The sequence below is a fragment of the Miniopterus schreibersii genome (genome assembly GCF_964146895.1).
Source record: "Miniopterus schreibersii genome assembly, chromosome: 12".
In the NCBI taxonomy this organism is placed as follows: Eukaryota; Metazoa; Chordata; class Mammalia; order Chiroptera; family Miniopteridae; genus Miniopterus; species Miniopterus schreibersii.
This window is the reverse complement of record NC_138112.1, coordinates 64693677-64718433: the sequence shown is the minus strand read 5'-3', so window position 1 is coordinate 64718433 and position 24757 is coordinate 64693677. Positions and strand designations below refer to the sequence as shown.

Here is a 24757-nt window from a genome sequence, read left to right as displayed (position 1 = left end):
AAAGATGCTAAGGCTGCGGTCCCAGCCCCTCCTTTGGAGAGCACTCACTCATTTACTTTAGCAGTTGTTTTGTTTCTGTTTAAAATAGGATAGGATCTCTCCTTATGTACAAGATTTCATATTATATTCTACTCAGAAAGAAAAATATGGGAAATAAATCTTTTAAACCCCCCAAGTTTTTCTCCCAGTAGGGCAAGAGCTGCTGAAATGCCCTCGGGCAGAGGGAGGGGCCACACTCACTCTGTAAAGAGAAAAAAAAAGATATTTTCACTTTAAGGCCGCTTGAGGCCCAGGAGTTACAAAATTTGCCAAGAAAATGCCTTGGGAAATAATAATTGGCTTTAAAATCTCATAAGGTTGTTAAGACATAAAAACTAGATTTAACTAAAATGAAGGGTCCTTATAAGGCATTTCAGTAATAATTATGTATATCTAAACAGTTTTCCAAAGTCTTTGGGATCTTACGACTGGAGTTTTGCTGGTTTAAATAATAAAAATTATTAAATATCTAGATATTTTGAAATAACAGGATTCTGAATTGTTAATCTGAGTTGCCTACTTTTGGCTTCTTATTACAGCGAATTTAGAGGATGAATTTGAGTCTGTTAATGAATCTGTCTTGCATTTTATTTGAAATATATCTTTAAAAAATGTGAATGTATTTCTAACCTGAGGAATGTTAATTAATTACCTGTCACCTAAAAATTAAGGTTTCTAAGAGTTAAGAATCCTAATTAACTAGAAAGAAATTGTATAGTTTTAGTAAAAGGAGGCATGAGGTATAGAGATCATTTTAAAGGAAAAAGGAAAGTCAGTTACTCTATTTCTGAATGGGTAAGAAGTTTGTGAAAGTTGTAGGAGGGTTGTAAAGAGAAATCTTAAGAGGAAATTATAGGTAATCTGAATAATAAATTTAATTAGATAAATGACTCTAAAGTGAACTAATACAGAATTTGTTTAGCCCTTTACTAGCCTGTTAAAAGGGGAAAAGTCTTTCCTGTACTTAATTATATATTATGTTATATTAATCAGGTACTTGATTACTTTAAAAAAGTCATCTTCTTAACATGGGAACTGAAGTTTTACTAGCCTATGTTTGTGTTTAATATCTCGTATCACTTTGGATAAATAAATACTCTAATACTGTTTTGTAATAGTAATAATGATATAGGATCTTTTGGTCAAATAAGTTTGACAACCTTCCCAGGGTTTGAATTTTAAGAAACTTTTTCTTGACCCAGAATTGGCTTTAGGTCCCACCAATAGGCCCTAGAATGCCTTAAGGACTTTGTTTTCTCTCCTTGTGAAGGAAAAACTTATACTTAAGGTACATGGAAGCTTTGTCAAGTAAAAATATAATAACTATATTCTATTTATATATACATGTTCTCCAAATAGATGTAAAAATCTCCAGGAGTCTATCAATTCTAATATACTTTCATTTATAACTTTGTTATTCTGGAATATTGTGTTTTGCAGAAAGGACGGGATTCCGTGTCAATTGCATTATAATCAAATCCATAACTGTGTCATTTTAAATTTCTTCTTGTTATATAGAGACAGTCACTGTTTTGTTGTAATGCATTTGCAGAAATGCCATGTCTTCTGAGGGATCCATGGAAAGGACTCTGACTTTTATTTTAAATTACATCCCCTTTGAACTGAGTGAGAATTATTGGAACTCTACAGAGTATCTGGATTTATAGAAGTACTGGCAAGAAAAATCAGGAGAAACAAAAATTGATTATGGGACTGAATGAACTGAAAATAATTATTGTTTTTGTAACTTTATTAAAAGTATTTCTGATTTCTAATCTTTCTGTTTTTCAGGCATAAGGAAACTTGTTTCTTTTTTTTAAAGCAATTAGGTAAATTATATTTTTCTCCCTACTTGATCCCTCCGGAATTTGGCAATTTCTTAATGAGTGAGTCCTGGCAATACATTTCTTTGCATGAATTCAGTAAGACTAGTTTTCAATTGTGGTTTTATTAACCAAGACTTGGACTGTAATGTCATATTTGAGAGAGACATGCCTGGACTCTGGAAGTCGCCAGGAAGCCTCAAGAAAATGAAGGCTGACTCTGAAGCCAATAAGAGTCCCTTGGAGAAAGCCTGGTACCTTGCTTGGTCACGTGGTTCATGGCTCTCTTTCCATGAGAGGGACGAAGGTTGCTTTCCTGGGAGATGGCAAGGAAAGAACCTCAAGACATTTTGGGGACCTCAGGAACTTGAGGAATTCACCTGAGTCTGTACGTATTGCAGGCAAAACCTGATGGCAACGAGGTAGCCGGCTTCTTGCCCCTGAGGGGCTAATTAAAGCTCAATCATGAGATTCCAGCAAAGCAGATTTTAAAAAGCCTATATGGTCAAGTGCTGTTCTTATTGGGTTCATACAAACAGGCCAAATTGAAACTGAATAATAAAGAGATTGGTCTTAATTTGGCTCTTTAATGAAATGAGGGTGGCTTTAGATGGGAAAATGGTTTCAGTAGGTAAACATTAGAACTGGAATGTTTTGTTTTTCCTTCTACCAGGCCATTTGTCATAATTCTTGTTGTTCTAGCTTTGCCCCAATAATACTAAAATTTATAACACAGTTTGTGTCCACCAGGTTACAAGCCCTACTCGTACTCAGGGAAAACCACCTCTAGATACCACAGCCACCTCCCTTTGTGGCCAGGCCTCACTGTCCCTCTGAGCAAGGATCGCTTGGCTCTGACTGAAAACTTCACCCCTCTTCAGCAAGAACTAGCTATAAGAAGAGACTGCACCCCTCTTCTCTGAAATAATTCAGAGCCAAGATCCTTGAAGGGGTACAGTAGGCAGTCAGACAGACAGGAGCCGAGCAATGACAAGGGGCCAGGTACAGAAGGTCATCAGGGTGGAAAGCCCCAGGTGCCTAGCAAGGAACAATTGTAGGGTAGGGTGGGGCCTCCCCGGCTGGAGGGCCTGTCTTAGCATATCACTGGTCCTGCGGTTTGGACCCCCTGACCTTTCCTCTGTAGAGATAACACCTGGCCTCAGGAAAGGTCTAGAGCCAAAGCTATGCCAGGAGACTCATCTGCATTGGGACCAGATGCTTCCAATTGCCCTGTTGTTGAAAGGGATTGTACTATGTTTTCTATTAAAGTAGCGGGGGGGGGGGGGGGGGGGGGGGGGGGGGGGGTCCTATAGGAGAGTGTGTATACTTTACAGGATGTCCAGGAAACTGTTTGTCTTTGAAAAACCAGCAGCAGTTGAACTGTTCAAAGGAAAACGCCTCTATATCTTCTGGAAATGGGCATGTTTGCCTCCCCCCTGGCTGTTTCCTGCTCTGTGGTTTATCAGCATATCTTGTGTACCTATGAGTAGTGCTGGAGGCCTTGCACCATTGGACGCTTGACTGTAATATTGCCACAGATGCCTCATCCTCAGTGAGTGCGCCCTGAGCTCCCACTAGAGGAGAACTGCGATGGTGAAGTCCATCTGTTCAGCCAGGCTGAATCTATGTCTGTGACTGTATTTGTCGCTCCAGTGATGGTCGGACTATTGAATACTGAATTACTAATTTGACTTATGCTATGGCAAAAGCTCTAAATTCTACCTCCCAAGCTATAGCGGCGATGGGTCAGGAACTAGGGCAATAAGAGAAGCCATCCTAGAAAATCCAGCCACCACTGATAACCTATTTATTACTCAGGCACAATCAGGGGTGTGAAGATTTTAAGGGTAGGCGCTGTTTTATTCTAACTGATAACTCTGGACTCATAGAGCATAAGCTACAGAAAGTCAAAGACACTCTTTCCCATGTCACTGTTACTAAGGAGCTCACTGTCATGGCCACTTGCTTACCCAGCCGGACTGGGATAAAGGAAGCATTCCTGGTCTTTTTACTTTTCATATTCATTTGTCTTATTTCGCGTTGTTGTCTACAATGTGTGCCTCTCTTCTCCAGCCTCTGCCGGTTTATCCACCCCAAGCCGGACAGGTGCTGTGCGGCAGAAGCAAAGATTTTAGCCCTACAGCAATATGACAGATTTAAGAATAAGATTTAGTATAGTAGGAGGTTGATAGATACCAACTAATTTACCTAATCAGAGGGGGAGTGATAGGGGCATTTATAATGTCCAAAGACTGAGCACCTGAATTAATCTGAGATATAATTATATTACTTATAAATTGTAGATCACATATACTTAGGTGAGCGGGGATTTAAGTTTCTTTTTCCTTAAGTGTCTTTCTCCTAGGCCTTTAGGCCCTATACTCCCCTTGATCCCAGACAAAGCAGTTAAGGAGGAGACGCAGCTGTGGCCAATGTGGCATTGAACAGGCGTGGTCAGGCCAATCCAACCAGGACTCAAGAAATCATCTTATCGAGACATCGCCTGATGACCAAAACAACAGCTGACGCCTGTGGACCTCCAGGCTGCACAATAGCTGTATTCCATTCCCAGCCTCAGTTTACCCCATTCCCTATACAGTCCTGTCCTTCAGGCCACTCCTGAGACAGGTTTTGGATGCTTGGGGGCCCCCTGTCTTCTCGGTCAGCAGCCTTCTCAATAAAGGCCTTACAGGTTTCACCCCCCCTCCGCTGAACTGGACACAGCGACAGGCAGCCAAGCCCCGCAAGGGTGTCCCAATAACACAAAGATGATAACAAAAGAAGAGGAAACTTATTTCAAGGTTATTTAGGAAACAGAATCAACAATAACTAATCCAGTAAGTATTTGGGTAAAGTAAAAGAGATGAATCATGGCAGATGAGAGTATTTTTAGAGAGTATTCAATATCAAATTAGGGTCAGCCTGCTCTCTCCACGAGCCTGCCTCTATTTTGCTTGCTAGTTCATTCTGTTCATTACGTTCCACATATGGTTCGGTGATTATTTCAGTATTTAAAACAAACTCCAAAAATTCAACTTAATTTTATTTATAAATGAAGATATTCTCTAGAATACTGTTGTTGTTTTCCAGATAGGACATTTGATAGCACCTTAGGGGAAAGAGATCACTGTGAAACACTCTGTAGTTATGGGCTGATTTTACTGTGATGCACCTGTACATATGATTGGAATCAAAGGGGAAACAACTGGCTTCACGTGTTTTCCCTACCTAGCAATCCTTCAGGAAATTTTCTGTTTAATGTCTGAAGAATATGTTGGAAGATCCTTAAAGAAAAGGGGGAAGTGGGTCTGATTATTAATGATTCCCTGATTATCATGGAGGCATCCTTTCTTAAATTCTTCAGGGTACGTTTCCTCTGAGTCTTAGTGGCCTTTCCGTGTGAAGTAGTAATAAAACTCTCATTCCATCCTGTTCAGTTCCATGTGTAGTAATGGAAACTGGGTCCAGAATAAGGAAATGGTTTAGACTAACCACTGTGAGGGCTCAGGGAGTCTAGGACTAAGTTAAGTTCTCTTTCTGATTATTTTTGAATGTGTGTATTTCTTTTGAAGACTATCTGACTATAAATAGCCCAAGATAATTTCAGGAACATGGATCTGTTTGTTTTATTGGACAACTCAAGTACAGATACATTTTGCTTTTGAAAAGCATTTTATTTTTTTCTGTGCAACAAAGAGACCAAGTTAAGAGATATTTTACTATTTATGAATTTTATGTCAGTATCTGTGTGTTTTTGTGTCTATATAGCTATATGTATATGTTTATTTCTACCAATATGCAAGAATTAAAATGTCAACAATTGTCCAGAGATAACTAACCGAGACCTTCCTATGGTTTTTAGCTTAGTTTACACAATAACCAGCCGTAGGTACTATAACATGGATTCTTCTCGGCCTTTTTCTCCCACTGTAAAACAGAGGGTTCCAGTTAGATAAACTCTAAGATTCCTTTGGGATCAAAGTTTTAATAAATTCATATAGATATCATTATCCAAAGCACTTGTTTGTACGTTATTTTAGGGCACGTGTGGTATAAAATTAACAAGGAAAATATTTCATTTGTATAGCCCTTTTCACAGCACCCTTCACCTCCTTGTTTCTCAGGCTATAGATCAGTGGGTTTAACATAGGAATCACGAGGGTATAAAGCACAGACACCACCTTTTCTTGTTCTAAGGAATATTGGGAGCTTGGTTGAATGTAACTAAAGCTTATGGAGCCGTAGAATAAAGTCACAGCTGTGAGGTGGGACGCGCATGTGGAGAAGGCCTTGCGTCTCCCCGCGGCCGAGCGGATCCTCAGGATGGCGGCGACAATGAAGGAGTAGGAGGTCATCACCGTCAAGAAGGTGATCATGGCAATAACGCCAGAGAAGATCAAAAGCAACAACTCGTTCATGGACGTGTCGGAGCAGGACAGCTTCAACAGTGGGGGAAGGTCGCAGAAGAAGTGGCTGATGACATTGGGGCCACAGAAAGACAGTTTCATCAAGCCAATCGTGTGTGTCAGCGAGTTGATCAAACCTCCCGCGCATGACGCGACGACCAGGGCAACGCAAACCATTCTGGTCATCGCCACTGTGTAAAGTAAAGGGCTCGCGATGGCCACGTAGCGGTCATACGCCATGGCTGCCAGCAAGAAGCCCTCGGTGGTAAGGAGCGACACGAATAAAAAGTACTGCACAATGCACGCCCAAAATGAGATCCTCTCTCGTTCGACAAAGAAGTTGAGCAGCATTTTGGGGGCAAAGACTGAGGAGTAGCAGGCGTCAACCAGGGCCAGGCAGCTGAGGAGATGGTACATGGGCGTCTGCAGCTGGGGACTGATGCGGATTAGGAGGACCATCCCCAGGTTCCCCACCAAAGAAACGGCGTAGACGAGCAGGAACAGCAGGAAGAGGGCCGCCTTCAGCTCGGCACGGTCCGTCAGCCCCAGCAGGATGAACTCAGTAACCAGAGTAACATTGACAAGGGCCATGCGCTTGCTCCCCTGGAACCTGCCGATGACAAGGCTGGAATAAGCTGAGAATGATCATTCCGCCCTCGCCAGGCTACTTATCATCCCCCACGAGCTGTGTGACGTGTGTTCATTGATTGCTCTGCTCTGTGTTTTGGTTTTTTTTAGTTATTAAATTAGAAATGTTTAACTAGAAAGTCTTTAGTCTTTTCAATCACTGTTTATTTGCCTGTCTCATCAGGAAATTCCATGGGGAAAAATGAAAACACTAGGGTTTTAGCTTCAGGATGCATTCAAAGTGCTGGTCGTAGTGTGAAGGGGAAAAAAAATTGAGTGAATTTCATTCTAAAATAGGTAAAGGAATCCAGCTTGTAAAGCATAATAATAAAAGTTGAAATTTTAATCTATGGTACCACGAAACTTTTTTCAACTTCTCGTTTCGGATTTAATAGTAGTAACTTCAAATATATCAAGATGTAAGAATAAACTGTCCTGTGGCCCTGGCTGGGTGGCACCGTTGGTTGGGGCGTCATCCCAAACACCAAAAGGTTGCCGGTTCGACTCCAGGTCAGGGCACATGCGGGAGGCAACCAACTGATGTGTCTCTCACATTGATATTTCTCTTTTTCTCTCTCCCTTCCACTCTCCCTGGAAAAGCAATGGGAAAAATATCCTCCGGTAAGGATTAAAAAAAGAAAAAGAAAAAGAAAGAAATTGCATAACAATTTTGATGTTAATGGAGAAAATGAAATTTAAGTGTAGGGTATGGAGTAGGAAAAGCGGCCAAATTGCAAATTGCTCCCACCCCTATAATTTGAAGTGTTTCTCTGATTAAAATCTGAACATCAGTTTTTTTCTTCTTTCCATATTTTTTGTACTTTTAACTGATTTGCAGGATATGTATGTATATGGGATATTCAAATAAGTGAATTTAACTTACCAATGGAAGAAAAAATGTCCAACACCTTAGCTCATGTAGGAATCTCATGATCACTCATTGCCACGGTTTATTTCTCTACATTACCCCCCAAACAAAAACAAAACAAAAATAATAGTTCAATTTGTCTGACCTTTAGTGATTCATAAACTAGGTAAATGACAGAAGTTGTAGGTAGTAGGATTGAAATTCCAATTTCTCCCTTATTATGTGAGAAGCAAAGGCAAAGCCTGCAGGGTGTGAAAGCAAGAGCGAGGTGATTAAAACACAATCATCTCAGAAAATAGGCTTGGATGAAACATTCAGTTTTATATTTTCTTAGTTCAAATGGGAATAAGGTCCCTGGAGTTCATCTTCTGATTAAAAGGATATACTGAATGTATTATTTAAAGTTCCTCTGTTTCTTGAGGGATTTAGGAAATTCTCAAGAATTTAATGACTCCCTTAAGGCACTTAACTTTTTGATTGTTATGATAAGTAGAAGAATATGTGGGGCAAGGAGAGGGGGAAAAAAACAGAATATATGATCTCTGAAAAAAATGCAATACGATTGAAAGTGATGCCCGCTTAGTGCTTTAGCAAGGGGAGCTTTTCAGAACACGTTATCTGGGCCTACTTGTCACACACACACACACACACACACACACACACACACACACACACACACACCCCCACCCCCACCCACCCACCCACCCCCACCCCCACCACCACCACCACCACCACCACCACCACCACCCACCCACCCCCCCCACCCCACCCCACCCCACCCCACCCCCAAATTCAAACATAAGTAGGATTTCAGGTAGTAGAGTAAGACCTGATAAAAAGCAATTCTGTTCTTTCATTTCCTTGAATTATGAGAATGGCTTCAAAGAAAATCAAAACTACTGCTCTTTCAAAGTCTGCCTTGAAACAAACCTGGCCCATCTCTTGAATGTTTACTTCCGTCCAGCTTACATCACTGATAGAAAATCTGGGTGTTTTTTGCCTTTACCTTAAAATAAATTATGAGAGCTTCTGGTAGCAATATTTCACACTGTTCTCTTAGGTATGGATTTAAACAAGAAATGTTTTTTGTTCTTTATTCTACAAACACTTAAATTTTTCCTTCTTAAATGCAAAATTCCTAAATGCCTAAATTAAAAGCTGATGAGACAGGTGATAGGAGTAGGGATTAGCTGATATTCTAAGGGTAAGTTAGGCCAAAAGATAATCTATTATTTTAGAAGGCCTAGTACATTGCAAGTATCTGATACATTCTGTTTCTTTTAAAACACACCATTTATTTCCAGTCTCTATATAAAGAATTATATAAGAAATATATGCAAAGAATGTAAAGAGATTAAATTTCTCAGATTAATACTTATTTTCTCCTAGGAAATTGTAAATTAAGTACAAAAAATTATACCAAAAAAAAACAACAAAAAACCACAACAACACACACCAAAAAAAAAACCTTATAAATGTCTTTAAAAACAGTTGAAAAGAAAATAATTATACTCAGAAAGTGCCTATCAGGTCCTCTATCTTCTATAGGACTATTAATCCTTTGAAGTTATCTGCAATACATTGTTAAAAGCACATATTTATGAAAATGGCCTCATACCATTTATTAGATAGTCAAATGTATCCTCAAACTAATACCTAATGGCTTTATTAGCAATAAAACTGATATTAAGTAAAAATATTTATATTTAGAATACTTATAGTGCTGCAATTAAATTTTATATATAGAAAAATGTATTAGTGTTATTAAAAACAAATTGGCATATATTTAATGAGTTTTATCATGAAAGAAGTCTTCATGTGAAAAATATTATTCAGAAGTTATATTAATATGCTATATTAAAGTATTATGTTTTAGCAAATAAGTATCTTTTTTCAAATAAAAGTTGAACAATTATGACACTATAAGCTGCGGTCATTTTAAGTATATCATTTAATGAGTTTTGAGAAACGTACTCAAGGACAATTACTACCACAATCAAAATACAGAATAGAACATTTTCTTTTGTTCTGTTTCCAAGAAACCTCTACCTCTAACCTCCAGCCCCTAGGAACTCCTGATCAGCTTTATATCTCTCCATGAGATTTGCTTTTGCAGAGTTTTGTAGCATTGGGATAATGCATTCTACCTGCTTTTTTGTCGGGATTTTTTCAATCAGAATAATGTTTTGAGATGTAGCCGCATTGTTACATAAAGCATGGGTCTGGGTTTTTTATTGCTGAGTAACATTTCATTGTATGGTTACAGCACACTGTTTATTCTTTCATCTATTAACCGCCTCTGCCCCTGGAAATGCACGTTAAGAAGCTAGTAGGACAAGCCACAGGATGTGGAAAGACAGTCATAGCCTGTGTATATGACAAGGCACTCATATCCAGAATCTATTAACAATTACTGGCAATCAAGAAAAAGACAAATAGGACAAGTAAATAGGAAAATAATTAGAAAAGGGGCTTTGTAATGAAAGACATTCAAAATAGCCAATAAGCGTATGTACAAACGTCCAGGACCTTCGCTCAGGCATTTCTAAGGTGTATGAAAACGGTGCCGGCACTTTGGGGAACTGTCTTGCAGTAATCTTAAGACATGCCTGATTTATGTCCCAGGACTTGCACTTACAGACGAGTGTGTATGTCCACAAACATGTATGAACCAAAATGCTCTTTTATGTTTTTCTAGACTGTATGTGCTGGCTAGGATCTTCCGTATAATTTCAAATACAAGTGGCTATTGTGAATCTCCCCATCTTGCACCCCAAATCAATCGTGGGTGTGGTAATGCTGGATATTGAGTCAGCAACATTATAACGTTGGCTGTGGGTATTTAAATTCTACAAATATTTTGCCGAAGTTTTATCATTATCAGGTATTAAAATTTATAAATATTTTTAGCATCTCATGATAATCATGTTCTTCCTTTGTTAAGTCAGTTAAAACCAGCTTCTTTTCCCAGAATAAGCCCCTAGTTATATTCACAAATATTTTCTCTAGAATTTCGGCTCCTCTGCTGTAAGGCGCACTAGCCTATAATTATCTCTCTTTGTAATGTCCTTCTTAGGTTTTGAGACCAGTGTTTCAGTGGTTCCATAAAATTAGTGTTTTTCTTTCTTTCCTTCCTCTCTGAAAGAATCTTAAAATGAGATTCCTTGTGGCCTACACATCAGGAATACATCACCAGAGAAGCCTGTGAACCCAGAGTTTTCTTTCAGGATATGTTTTATTTTCTTAAAATTGTTTAATGTTGACATTATTGCAGGTGTCTCCCTTCCCCCTCCCACCCTATGACCACTTCCACTAACCCCTGCCTTCCCCTCCCTTGGCCTTCAGCTCACTATTGTCCCTGTCCTCGGGGTATACATATATGTCCCTTAACTAATCCCTTCACCTTCTTTATCCAGTCACTCCCACACCCTCCCATCAGGCTGGCCAGTCTGTTTCATGTATCCATGCTTCTGGTTCCATTTTGTTCCTCAGTTTATTTTGTTAATTAGATTCCACATATTAGCACAATCATATGGTATTTGTCTTTCTCTGACCGGCTTATTTCGCTTAGCGTAATACTCTCCAGGTCCATCCATGTTGTCGCAAAGGGTAAGAGCTCCTTTTTCACAGCTGTGTAGTATTCCATGGTGTGAATGTCCCACAGCTTTTTTATCCACTCATCTGCTGATGGGCATTTGGGCTGTTTCCAGATCTTGGCTTCTGGAAATAACGCTGTTATGAACCTAGCGGTACACATATTCTTTCTGATTGGTGTTTCGGGATTCTTAGGATAGATTTTCAGAAGTGGGATCACTGGGTCAAAAGGCAGTTCCATTTTTAATTTTTTAAGGAAATTCTATTGTTTTGCAGAGTGGCTGCACCAATCTGCATTCCCACCAACAGTGCACTGGGGTTGTGAGATGTGTCTCATCATTATATATTCAGTATCTTCAACATATTTAGAACTATTTAGATATTCTAACTGTTGGACTTGTTTTGACAGGTTTTGTTTCTCAAGGAGCTTTTTATTTCATTTAAGATCTCATCTTAGGACTTTTTAATAGTTATAGAACCTCTAATGGTAATTTCCTTTTCATTTATGATATTTGTAATCTTTTATTACTCTCATTTTTTCTGATTAGTTTTGCTAGTTTCATCTCATTTTTCTTTTAAAAGAATGGCTGTTTTCCTTGTGTTATATAATTTCTAATTTATATGTTCTATTTTTTGAAATATGTTTTTATTGATTTTAGAGAGAGAGGAAGGGGGAGAGAGAGAGAAACACCAATGAAAAAGAAATCAGTTGGCTGCCTCCTGCACATCCCTTCTGGGGATCGAGCCTGTAACCCAGGCATGTGTCCTGACCAGGAACCAAAGACCTCTTGGGGCATGAGTCGATGCTCAACCACTGAACCACACTGGCCAGGCCAGTTTTTATTTATTGTCTTTCTTCTTACTTTGTTCAATTTGATTTTTTTTTAAATATTTTAAAATTTCCATTTTGATTTTTTAAAACACAGAACAGTCCATCTGAATAACTAGCTGAATAGAATCCTTTTAAAATCAGTAATTTACCACACCTAACACTGGGAAAAACCTTCAACAGTTTATTCTTTTCTATCATTTATGTCATTTTCATCTTGTACTTTGCTTCTCTGCATTAAAATTCCTCTAGAAAATACTTTTGGTGTGGCTTTAATCAGTAAATATTCTTGTTTAAATGTATTTTTAATTATAGTCGACATACAATATTATATTAGTGTGAAGTTTACAACATAGTGACTAGACATTTACATACCACAATAAATCTATTACCCATCTCTCAACATACATAGTTATTATATTATTGACTGTACTCCCTACGCTGTCCTTCACATCCCATGACTTATTTTATAACTTGAAGTTTGTACTTCTTAATCAGTCCACATTCTTTAATATTTTTTGCATATTTACCCTTGTGGATGTTTTGCTTCATTATGTGCTGTGTTTACATTGGGATAATTTCTTTATGCTCAAAGCTTTTTGGTATTTCTTATTGTATAATCTGAAAGATTCTCTCAGCTGTTGCTTGTTGATAGTGTCCTTATTTTTCCTGCTTATTTTTGAAGATTTTTTTCCTCCAAGGATTGAATATTAGATGTTTACTTTCTTTTCCTTTCATACTTTAAAAACGTAATTTCATTTGCCCCACATTTTATAACGTCTTTGAAAAGTTGACCCGACATCTTACTGTTGTTTCTTTGAACATGAAGCCTCTACGTGTGGGTTTTTCTGCATTTTTAACTCTGAGTTATCTGCCCTTCTTGAATATGTGTTGATGATTAATCAGTTATGAAAAAAATTAGTGCCTTTATCTTAAAATATTCATTGTATCTCTATTCTTTTTTTCCCCCGGGAACACTAACATGTACTTCACAGCATTTGGTTGTATCACGCATGTCTCTTACGCTCCGCTTTATCTTCTAATGTTTTTTTCTCTGTGTGCTTCAGTTTAGATAATTTATATTGGCTTGTGTGTGAGATTATTAATCCTGTCTTATGCTTTTTTTTACATGCTCTAAATTCCTCTTTTGACTTCTTATTTTCAGCTTTTGTAGATTTTTTTTTCTCAGAATACCATTTTTTTCTGGTTTTGTTAACAGCTTTAATGGATATAATTGATATACAAAAAACTGCACCTATTTGATACAAAGAATTTGATGAATTGGGACATATGCCTACAGCTGCCAAACCGTCAGCACAGTTAACGTAACAGAGTTTCCTCATGTCTCCTTGTTTTGTTTTCTTGTTCTAGCAACACTAAATATGAGATCTAACCTTTTAACACATATTTAAGTACACATTACAGTATTTAAAACTATGGGCATTATATGTTGTATATGTTATACAGCAGATCTCTAGAACTTACTCATCTTGCATAACAGAAACTTTATACCCACTGGACAATAGCTCCTATCCCCCCTAAATCCCACCCTGAGTTACTAACACTTACATGGCCCCTACAGCACTATTAACAATAGACAAGATATGTAGACAACTGAAATGCTCTTCATCACGTACATGGTTAAGGAAAATGCAGTATCTTCATACAAAAGTGTTATTCAGCCTTAAAAAAGAGGAAAATTCTGACATTTGTGGTAACACAGGCTAAACGGGAGAACATTACGCTAAGTGAAATAATCCCGTCACAAAAATACAAATCCTGCATCATTACACTTAGAGAGGTTTCTAAAATAGAAAATTCATAGGAGAAGATAATAGAACGTTTCTGTTTAAATTTATTTAATTACCTCTTGGAATATAAAATCTTGAACAATTTTTCTAACTTTTTTCTCTATTTTCTTTAATACGTTAATCACAGTATTTCTTTTTAAGTCTTTTTCTAAAACTAGCATGGAGCTCTTCTGTGGTCCCACTTATGTTTTGTGCTATTATTTGTTCTCTTTTATACTTTCTGATCCTTTGCATATGAATAAAAGGTTCATGCAAAGAGGAGATGACATTACTTTCCTTAGAGGAGGGTTTCACCTGCTCTCTAATAAGCTATAAAGGATGAGAGGCTGAATGTTAGTTCACTTCTTAATCAGAGATTGGATGAGATTGGAGTTAGATTTCTTTTTTTTTCTGACTTGTCCCTGTTCCCAAGGTGTGGAGAGGTGGACCTCTCCCTCTCTCACTCTGCAGCCCTTAAACACTGCAGAAAATTCAGTTTTAACTTTTTGGAGGTATTAACTTAGCCTCTTGCCTTATACATCTTCAAACCACAGCAAATACCTTGCAGGAGCTGCTTTGTGTTTGATCCAGGCCTTTACCTCTGGTGGAACATAGTTAACCAAGCAGCTAAATCCTGAGAGATTTCACTGTCTTTTCAACTCAGTCTGAACCTCTACAGAGTGAATCTTCTTGTGCTTTGGAAAGAAAATTCTAGCCCTTCTGTGCCTGCCTAAAAGCAAGATCAAAGTCTGGGAAATGTTGGAAGGAAACCTACATTACATTTATTGCTGACACCCAACTAGCAGGAACGTGTGTCCTTTAAGCACAGCAAGAGTGCAGGAGATTCCAACCTGCCTCTGTGGCCCAAACCAGCTTCTTACACTCTCCCTCCACCCCCTTCCCTCCAATTTCCTGTGGGAAACAGCTGTGTTTAAGCCTCTATATAATCCAGTTCCTCTTTGAGCCTGCAGAACTGCTGACATGCAGCTCCACTGTCCTCTCTTTCCCTCAGAGTAGTCAAAGGGCACAAGATCTATCAGTTTGACCTCCATTTGATAGATCACAATATTTAATATTTGTATTGTTTGGGACAGCACCAAACGTTCAACATTTAAGCCTGTCCATCTACCTATTATCTATCCATCTATCCATCTATCTACCTAACATCTATCTTCCATTGTCTGTCTCTCCCTATATCTATTTACGTGTTGGGTCCAGACCTACTCTAGGCCCAGAATACGACTACTACCCTGAAAGAAAATGCAACTATATGTGGTAATATCTGCAAAGCATCTGCCAAAAGCTCTACTGGTTCCTCTGAGAGCTTGCTGAGCTCTCTATGCATCACTGGCCTGCACTGTCAACAGTGCCCTGAATTAGTGAGATAAGAGTCAGTTCACCTCTCCACATCTATACCTCTCTTGAGATCTAAACCATTCCAGTTCTATTCTTCCATAATAGCTACTCTGTGTTATCAACACATAAATCTGTATTTTGTCTGTTTTTTTCTGGTTGTTTTTGCACCAATGATGTTTTAATCACAAGCTACTCCATCCAACCAGAAGTAAAAATATTCTATTATTTAATAACCACTTTTCCCTATGTTTTCCTAACTTTTTTTAATATGTCTTTATTGATTTCAGAGAGAGGAAGGGAGAGGGAGGGAGAGAGAGAGAGAGAAACATCAGTGATGAGAGAGTCATTGATCGGCTGCCTCCTGCATGCCCCCCACTGGGGACCGAGCTCGAAACATGGGCATGTGCCCTGACTTTGAATTGAACCAGGATCTCCTGGATCCTAGGTCGATGCTCAACTGCTGAGCCACACCCAGCAGAGCTGTTTTCCTAACTTTTTATTTTGAAATATTTTAAACTTACAGTAGAGATTCAAGAAAAACACAAACTTGCAGGAATAGTTAACTATCATTCATGTCACATATAGCATGAGGGTATCTTGATTGTACTTCTATTTGGGGATATATATCTGTGACACAACTATATAGAAAGCATCTATTTGCTAGTTAACATCACCTTAAAAAGCCATAGACAAGACCAACTCAAGCTGAAGTTCCTTTCCCCCACATTGACCTTTTTGCTGCATCTTTCACATCCTTGTTTCTTAGGCTATAAATAAGTGGGTTTAGCATGGGGATCACCAAAGTGTAAAACACAGCAGAGACCTTCTCCTGGTCCAGGGAATACTGAGAGCTTGGCTGGATGTAGCTGAAAGTTCCAGACCCATAGAATAAGGTCACGGTGGTCAGGTGGGAGGCACAAGTGGAGAAGGCTTTGCGCCTCCCCTCCACTGAGTGAATTCTCTGGATGGCAATGATGATGCGGATGTAAGAGAGCACGATGATTATCAGAGTAAGCATCCCAATGACCCCAGAGAATATCAAAAGCAGCATCTCATTGTTATGTGCATCAGAGCAAGAGAGCTTCAGAAGAGGGGGGATGTCACAGAAATAATGATTCACAATGTTAGGACCACAGAAGTCAAGTTTGAACAGGCCTATTGTGTGTGTCAGTGAGTTAATGAGCCCACCCGAGTAAGACACAAGGACCATCCCAATACAAACCCTTTGGGTCATAATGACTGTATACAGCAAGGGGTTGGCTATTGCTGCATAGCGGTCATAAGCCATCATAGACAGGAGGATGCCTTCTGTGGTTGCATAGACTGCAAAGAAGAAACTTTGTAGAACACAGCCAGCAAATGTGCTGGACCTGTGTTTTGACAGGAAATTGATAAGCATCTTAGGAGCAAAGACAGTAGAGTAGCAGATATCACAAAAAGACAGGTTGCTCAGAAAGAAGTACATGGGAGTGTGAAGGTGGGCATTGAACCAGATCAAGATGATCATCCCCCCATTACCTGTCAGAGTGATTAAATAAATAAGGGAGAAAAGCACAAAGAGAGGAATCTGCAGATTAGGATTTTCAGTTAAACCTACCAGAAGGAATTCCGTCACCCCTGTGTGATTCCAGCCTGCCATGCTTGCAGGTTTATCTAGCTCTTTAGCTGGGAACAAAATGATGTCACTCAGATGGAAAGTAAGTGATGATTTCCTCCATGATCGAGCATCCATATAGCAGGGAGCATTTAGGTTTACCCTGTAGTAAGATGAAGAAAAGAAATGAACTTCAGCAGTGGGCCTTCTGTGTACTATAGTGATTCTCTCTACTGGAACTAGAGATGATTATTTTATTACCGCTTCTCATTTTTCCACAACATAAAATTAGGATAATGGAACTCTCAGATCATGAATCTATTAATTGTTAAAACTGACGTTCATACCCAGATAAGCATCGTGAGAGTCCTTTGACCATAGGGTATTTACAAGCCCTCTGCTTTTATGAGCTACAAACTGAGAGACATCTGTGATAGCAATTTTTTCTTTATCCGATACCTAAGCTATTCCTATTTTTTCACACCCAGTTTATTCATGCAACTGACTTCCATAGTATTCAAACTCCATCCTTCAAATCTCAAACATAGAAACTCTTTTTGCTTTACCTTCTGTTCAGATCCCCCCCTTGGAAGATCAATGACTGTGCTCTGTAAAGACTTGAGTCAGGAAAAGAGGTAGAACAATCTTTCCATCTGTTGTTTAGTATTAAGGCCAATCAAAACATAGCCGTGCGATTTAACTTGAACCTGCTTCCCTATTGTGTCTGTATACACTGGGGATGAAGTGGTGACTAAGGAACATGTCATTCTTGCAGAGAGCTTACATTTTATTAAGGAAATAGACACCTATTGATATACAATGATAAGTGTTGTCAAGAAGAGTAAAGAAGGGGAGGTGAATAGTAAGAGATGGCAGATGCTCTGCTATCTAGTGTATTACTATCCTATGGCTACTGGAACAACTCACCAAAATCTAATGGCTTAAAATGACAACCATGCTGTTCATGCAGGGCACACTGTTAGGCATTAGACACCTCAAGAAGGATATATGAGCTGTGCTCTCATGGAACTTGAAGTCCACTGAGGTCAAGATATGGGTAAGTTTGGAATGTAATCTTCAGGATATTTCTAAATCAAAACCAAAATCTTCATTCTATGAGTATATAAGCTCATCCCTCACAGACTGATATTACAAATTAGATCTTGTCTCTGTTTTAGATCAGAGGCTTTGGGAAGCCCAATGAATCCAAATATAACTGTATCTAAAGAAAAGAGAAAATAACTTGTTGAAGATGGCAATATTTTTTTAATGAAATATTTTTAATGCCATAAAATATCCTATTAATCTAACCAGATTTTAAAATACAGAATCAGAGTTTCATAACCTGGAAATAACATCAATTTAAAAAATTGGGGTGTGAAGGGATATTAGTGTGTTTCTTAATGGCACACTTTTTTTTCTGCCATTCCCCTTAGTATAACGTGAACATCACATCACTGGAGTACGTTAGAACTAGGAAAGCTTGAGTACCAATATAACTCTGCCCTTGACCTGCTGTATATTTTTACCTACAAACAAGTCATAAAAGGAAACAAATAAAACAGAGTTTGTATAATCTTCCCATTTATCATTTATAGAAAAATGGGGGGAAAATGGAGTTTCTACCAATTTCACTACCATAGGTTTCACATGGTAGATGCGAATGAACTTACATGATATTGATGGTCAGGACTCAAGACAAGGACCCAGAAAGAACACGTGTGACTCCAAAAAGGTGGAAGTAAGACATCTAGTAAGAGCTTCTTCTATCAAACTCATAATAGAAATTAAGTACCTGAAATTTTCAATAAAGATGCAAATAGCTTTAGATTCTATATAAACCAAGTATAAAATGCCATAAAAACACATACACTCTATCACACACACAAATATTAAATACAGATATTATGTATATATAGGCCCTTTTTAAAAATTAGAAGAATATTTGAAAGATAAATACAACACAGGTTAAGAAATTTTCTGGACCTGTGGGAACAGAACTGAAATCATAATAGCTGGTAACAGATTCTTTCATTGTGAAGACAACAGGAAATACCAAAAGCTTAAATAAGGCCACATTACCACTCCCTAATCATACTCACAATTCAGATGCCTCGAGAGTAAGCAGAGTATCTGCAGATGGCCACGTGTTCAGGATCCTTAGAGTACTTCAGGCTGAGAGTGGGGACTTCTATGGCTGCTTTCTTTTCTTTTGGGAATGCACACTGTGTCATGGTGTGGATGGCATCGCAGGTGTCCACGGGTTGGATTATTAGCATTTTTTCTGGTCAATTGGGATTGGAACTAATTAGAGTAGCAGGTCTTCTCAATAGATATGCATGACATCATATCCCCAAAATGTTGACATTAATGTTTTATGTTTATACACACAGAGAATTTATTAAAGTGTATGCTCTCCTTTGGGAGTATTTATATGAAAATGTTTGCTTTCCTTCCCTCTAACAATTCAACAGGCATCATAGCACTGTGCACAGTGTGGAGATTTGCATATATTTCACATAGGCTTATTAGCTTTTTACATAATTTTATATTTAGCTCTCTTTATCATACAGATAATATACACATTATTTGTGTGTGTGGGAAGGGGAGTTTGGAAAGATGATTTTGCACAGTTCTGTTTTTAATTCATTAGCATGTCTTAGGTATTTTAACATATAAGTAGAGTACATTATAATATATGTAATTATATAAAATAGTGAGGTCTCCTGTCAATCCAATATTGTACAAAATTTAAAGAATTATGACATCATTACACAGTTGTGAAAATACTGATAGAACATTAGCATGTCTTTAGATACAAATGGAAGATATTACATATCATAAGAGAACAAACTTGATTAGAACTAATAGCAATATATCATTTAAAAATTATGTTACCCTCTTCTACCTCCCCCCACCTCCCTTTCCCTCTGGTAAGCACCACAGTGTTGACTGTGTCCATTAGTATTTATTTTTATTTTTTGCTTAATCTTTTCACCTTTCATGAGGGTAACTGCAGGATAAATGATGGAAGGAAACTTGACTTTGGGTGGTGAACACACAATGCAACATCCAGATGATGTATGACACAATGGGACACATCTCGCTTTTATGAGCTTTCTTATAAGTATTTTGAAACAAATTAATAGGAAATACAAATTTAGGATCATTTTTATGTTAACACTAAGAAATATGCCTCTTTTTGCTTGCTTTTTATAAAAATTTATCTTTATTGTTGAAGTAATAATAATTTTCCCCTTACTGTTTTCTTTGTCAAATTTGAATATAGTGACACCAGCTTTCCCTAAGTAATTTTTTCCATCTTTTTATTTGCAATCTGTTTCCCTTTATCTCTTGGAAATAGATTATATTAGGTTCTTTTGTTTTTTAACTACTCCAGTGGATCTCAATTTAGGCAGTTTTGCCCGCACCCCCAGATATTTGACAATGTCTACACACATTTTTGGTTGTCCTGAGTGGGGAGGAGGAATGTGGCTGACATCTACCGTTGACCTACTATGAACAGGACGCCTCCACAACAAAAATTCATTCAGTCCAAAATGGCAGCATCATTAAGGTTAATGACCCCGACTTAGTTTTCCAGTCTCCGTTTCTATATGTAGTAACTGGCAGAGCTCATTTTTCATGCAGCATCTCACTATTAGGTTATGTTTTCCTTTCTGGCCTTCTTCCTTCCTTCTTGTGCACTATTAAATTAATCAAGATTTCACTGTTAATTTTGTCCTATGTCTTTTATCTGGGTATTTTGATTTAATATTTTACCGCTTGCAGGAGCAATTTTAATATGCCTTTTTCCTACTAGGATCTTGTTAAACAGGACCCGAGAGGGTAGGGGAGTGGGTGTAAGTTACACTCGCCTCCCTCCCCCAAACCAAACTGGAAATACAGCTAAAATATAAAACAGCCAACTGAAGGTGAGCCGAGTAGAATCATTTTAAAATCAGTGATTCACCTCCCCTAACACTGGAAAAACTCTCAACTATATACTTACGCTTTTCTACCACTTATGTCAATTTCATCCTATATTTTACTTCCTGCCTTAAAATTACCATAGGAAGTCACCTTTGGTGTGGCTTTAATGAGGAAATATTCATCTCCCATTCTTGAAATATGTTTTTATTGCTTTTTTAGAGAGAGAGGAAGAGAGAGGGAGAGAGAGAGAAACATCAATGAGCGAGAAGTGTCCCTCGGCTCCCGCCACATGTCCTCTGCTGGAAATGTGGGACTCGAGCCCTCACAGCCACCTCCTGGTGCCTGGGACAAAGCTCAGCCATCTGAGCCACAACAGCCAGGCAGCAAATATTCTTCTAGAAAATTTATTTGTAATTATAGTTGACATACAATATGATATCAGTGTTAAATTTACATCGTGAATTATATATGCCACATTTATAGACCACATTAAGCATAGTACTCAACATACCTATTAGGACATTACTGACTCTCTTCCCTCTGATGTGCTTTCATCCCATGACTTAAAACTTGAAGGTTATACTCCCGTGTCCAATTCAGCACTATTAACAACAGCCAAGGGATGGAATCAACCAAAATGCTTCCCGTTCATTAGATGAATTGTTAAAGTAATTGTGGTATATTCATGCAATAGAATATTAATCAGCCTTAAAAAATAGGGAAATTCTGATATTTGGAATAACGTGGGTTAACCCTGAGGCCATTACGCTAAGTGAAATAAGCCAGTGACAAAAATACAAATACTGCATCATTACACTTAGGTTTATGAAATAGCAAATTCACAGAAGCAGATAACAGAATGTTTCTGTTTAAATTTATCTAATTATCTCTTGAAATAATTCATGTTAAACAATTTTCCTAACTTTTTTCTCTATTTTCTTTAATATGTTGATCATAGTTTTTTGCAGTCATTTTCTAAATACAGCATGTAGCTCCTCTGCGGTCCTGCTTATGTTTTGCACTTGTTTTGCTTTTCCTTTAGTTTCTGATGTTTTGCATCTGACAGTCACCTGAATAAATTCAATAAAAGGTGGGGAAAAATGTTTGTACAAACTGGAGATAACATTACTTTCCATGGAGGGGAGTTTCACTTTCTCTCTATAAAGGTATGAAGGATGAGAGACTAACTGTTAATTCAATTATTCATTGGGCTGAGCCTGGACCATGGTGCTGTTACATTTCATTTTTTTTCTGACTTGTCCCTGTGTCGGGATACAGATTTCCCAAGGTGTGAAGAGGTGCGCCTTCCTCTCTTTCTCTCCAGCCCTTGAACACGAAGAAAATTCAGTGTTAACTCTTTGGAGATGAGAACTCTGCCGCTTGCCTTAAACATCTTCAAGTCACAGAAAATAGCTTGAAGCTTCTGTTTGATCCAGGCTTTACCTCCTGTGGGACATAGTCAACCAAGCAGCTAGAGCCTCAGAGATTTCACTCTGTGTTTCCAACTCAGTCTACATGTCCACACAGTAAATCATGTTGTGCTTCAGAAAGAAAATTCTAGCCCTTCTATGCCTGACTGAAAGCAAGATCAAAGTCTGGGAAACCCTACATTACATTTGCTGTTGATGCCCCTTTAGCCAAACTGGGTGTCCTCTAAGCACAGCAGGAGTGCAGGACATTCATACCTACCTCTGTGGCCCAAACAAGTTTCTTACACTCTCCACCCACCCTCTTTGTTCCAATATCCTGTGGCAAAAAACAGCTGTGTGTTTAAAGCTCTATATTCCAGTACCTTTTTGAGCCTACATAACTGCTAACATGCACGTCCACTGTCCTCTCTGTCCCCCAGAGCAGCCAAAGGGCACAGGATCTGTCCGTTTGTTTTCTCTTTGGTAGACCACAATATGTAATAATTGTGTTGTTTGGGACACCAGAAAGTTCCTCCTTGATTTCAGAAGTTCCCCATTTAATTCTGTCCATCTATTATCGATTACCTATCCACATTTCTTTCTTTCTTTCTTTCTATCTATCTATCTATCTATCTATCTATCTATCTATCTATCTATCTATCTATCTATCATCATCTATCTATCATCATCTAGCTTTAATTCATTGCCTGTCTGTCCCTATATCTATTTATGTGTTGGATCCAGGCCTACTCAGGCACAGAATATGTCTAATGCCCTGAATAAAAATATAACCATATGTGATGAAAGTTGTAAAGTATCTACCTAAAGCTCCACTGATGCACCTGAGAGCTTGCTGAGCTCTCCATACATTACCGGCCTTCATTGTCAAGAGTGCCCGGAATCAGTGAGATAAGAGTCACCTCACCATTCCATGTCTACCCCTTCCTGAGTCCTAAATGACTTCACTTCCCTTTTCCATAATATCTACTCCATTGTATCAACAGATAAATCTATATCTTATCTTGTTTTGCTAGTGATTTTTGCACCAGTGCTCTTTGAATCACAAGCTATTGCATCCTTCCAAAGGAAAAAATTCTATCATTTTATAGCCACTTTTCAAAATGTTCTCCTGTTTATCTTAAAACATTTTAAACATACAGAAGAGATTCAAGAATAATACAAATGAGCAAAAATAAACTATAGTTCATTTCTCTTATTTTATGAGCGTATCTTGATTTCAGTCTGTTGGTGATCATATATCTGTGACACAATTCTAAAGAAAGCATCTATTTGCTGGTAAAGGTCACCTCAAAAAACCATAGATAAGACCTGCTCAAGCTGAAGTTCCTTTCCCCCATATTGACCTTTTCGCTGCATCTCTCACATCTTTGTTTCTTAGGCTATAAATCAGTGGGTTTAGCATGGGGATCACCAAAGTGTAAAACACAGCAGAGACCTTCTCCTGGTCCAGGGAATACTGAGAGCTTGGCTGGATGTAGCTAAATGTTACAGACCCATAGAGTAAGGTCACGACGGTCAGGTGGGAGGCACAAGTGGAGAAGGCTTTGCGCCTCCCCTCCGCTGAGCGAATTCTCTGGATGGCAATGATGATGCAGATGTAAGAGAGCACAATGATTATCAAAGTAAGCACCCCAATGACCCCAGAGAATATCAAAAGCAGCATCTCATTGTTATGTGCATCAGAACAAGAGAGCTTCAGAAGAGGGGGAATGTCACAGAAATAATGATTCACAATGTTAGGACCACAGAAGTCAAGTTTGAACAGGCCTATTGTGTGTGTCAGTGAGTTAATGAGCCCACCCGAGTAAGACACAAGGACCATCCCAATACAAACCTTTTGGGTCATAATGACTGTATACAGCAAGGGGTTGGCTATTGCTACATAGCGGTCATAAGCCATCATAGACAGGAGGATGCCTTCTGTGGTTACATAGACTACAAGGAAGAAACTCTGCAGAAGACAGCCAGCAAACGTGCTGGACCTGTGTTTTGATAGGAAATTGATCAGCATCTTGGGAGCAAAGACAGTAGAGTAGCAGATATCACAAAAAGACAGGTTGCTCAGAAAGAAGTACATGGGAGTGTGAAGGTGGGCATTGAACCAGATCAAGATGATCATCCCCCCATTACCTGTCAGAGTGATTAAATAAATAAGGGAGAAGAGCACAAAGAGAGGAATCTGCAGATTAGGATTTTCAGTTAAACCTACCAGAAGGAATTCTCTTACCCCTGTGTGATTCCAGCCTGCCATGCTTTCAGGTTTATCTAGCTCTTCAATTGCAGAATAAATGATATCACTTAGATGAAAAATAAGTGTTGATTCCTTCCATGATCCATATAGCAAGGAGCATTTAGGTTTACCCTGTAGTTAGATGAAGAAAAGAAATTAGCTTCAGCAGTGGGCCTTATGTGTGCGCTAGATAATCCATCTGCAGTGATTCTCCCTACTCTAACTAGAGATGATTTTC

At 38.4% G+C, this 24757-nt stretch overlaps 3 protein-coding genes across 3 annotated transcripts; all 3 read right to left on the bottom strand.

Annotated features, from left to right (window-relative positions):
- Positions 1-5920: 5920 nt before the first annotated feature.
- Positions 5921-6859, bottom strand: LOC308565767 (olfactory receptor 5J3-like; the record flags this gene model as incomplete). Its single annotated transcript, XM_081155370.1, has 1 exon — positions 5921-6859. One exon carries the CDS (start codon positions 6857-6859, stop codon positions 5921-5923), a length of 939 nt encoding a protein of 312 aa, XP_081011496.1.
- A 9173-nt stretch (positions 6860-16032) lies between these two features.
- On the bottom strand, positions 16033-16971 carry LOC308565569 (olfactory receptor 5J3-like; the record flags this gene model as incomplete). The annotated part of the gene is made up of 1 exon (XM_081154884.1): positions 16033-16971. The coding sequence occupies one exon, from the start codon at positions 16969-16971 to the stop codon at positions 16033-16035; it is 939 nt and encodes a 312-aa protein (XP_081011010.1).
- Positions 16972-23601: 6630 nt separating this feature from the next.
- Positions 23602-24540, bottom strand: LOC308565568 (olfactory receptor 5J3-like; the record flags this gene model as incomplete). The annotated part of the gene is made up of 1 exon (XM_081154883.1): positions 23602-24540. One exon carries the CDS (start codon positions 24538-24540, stop codon positions 23602-23604), a length of 939 nt encoding a protein of 312 aa, XP_081011009.1.
- Between the last annotated feature and the right edge of the window lie 217 nt (positions 24541-24757).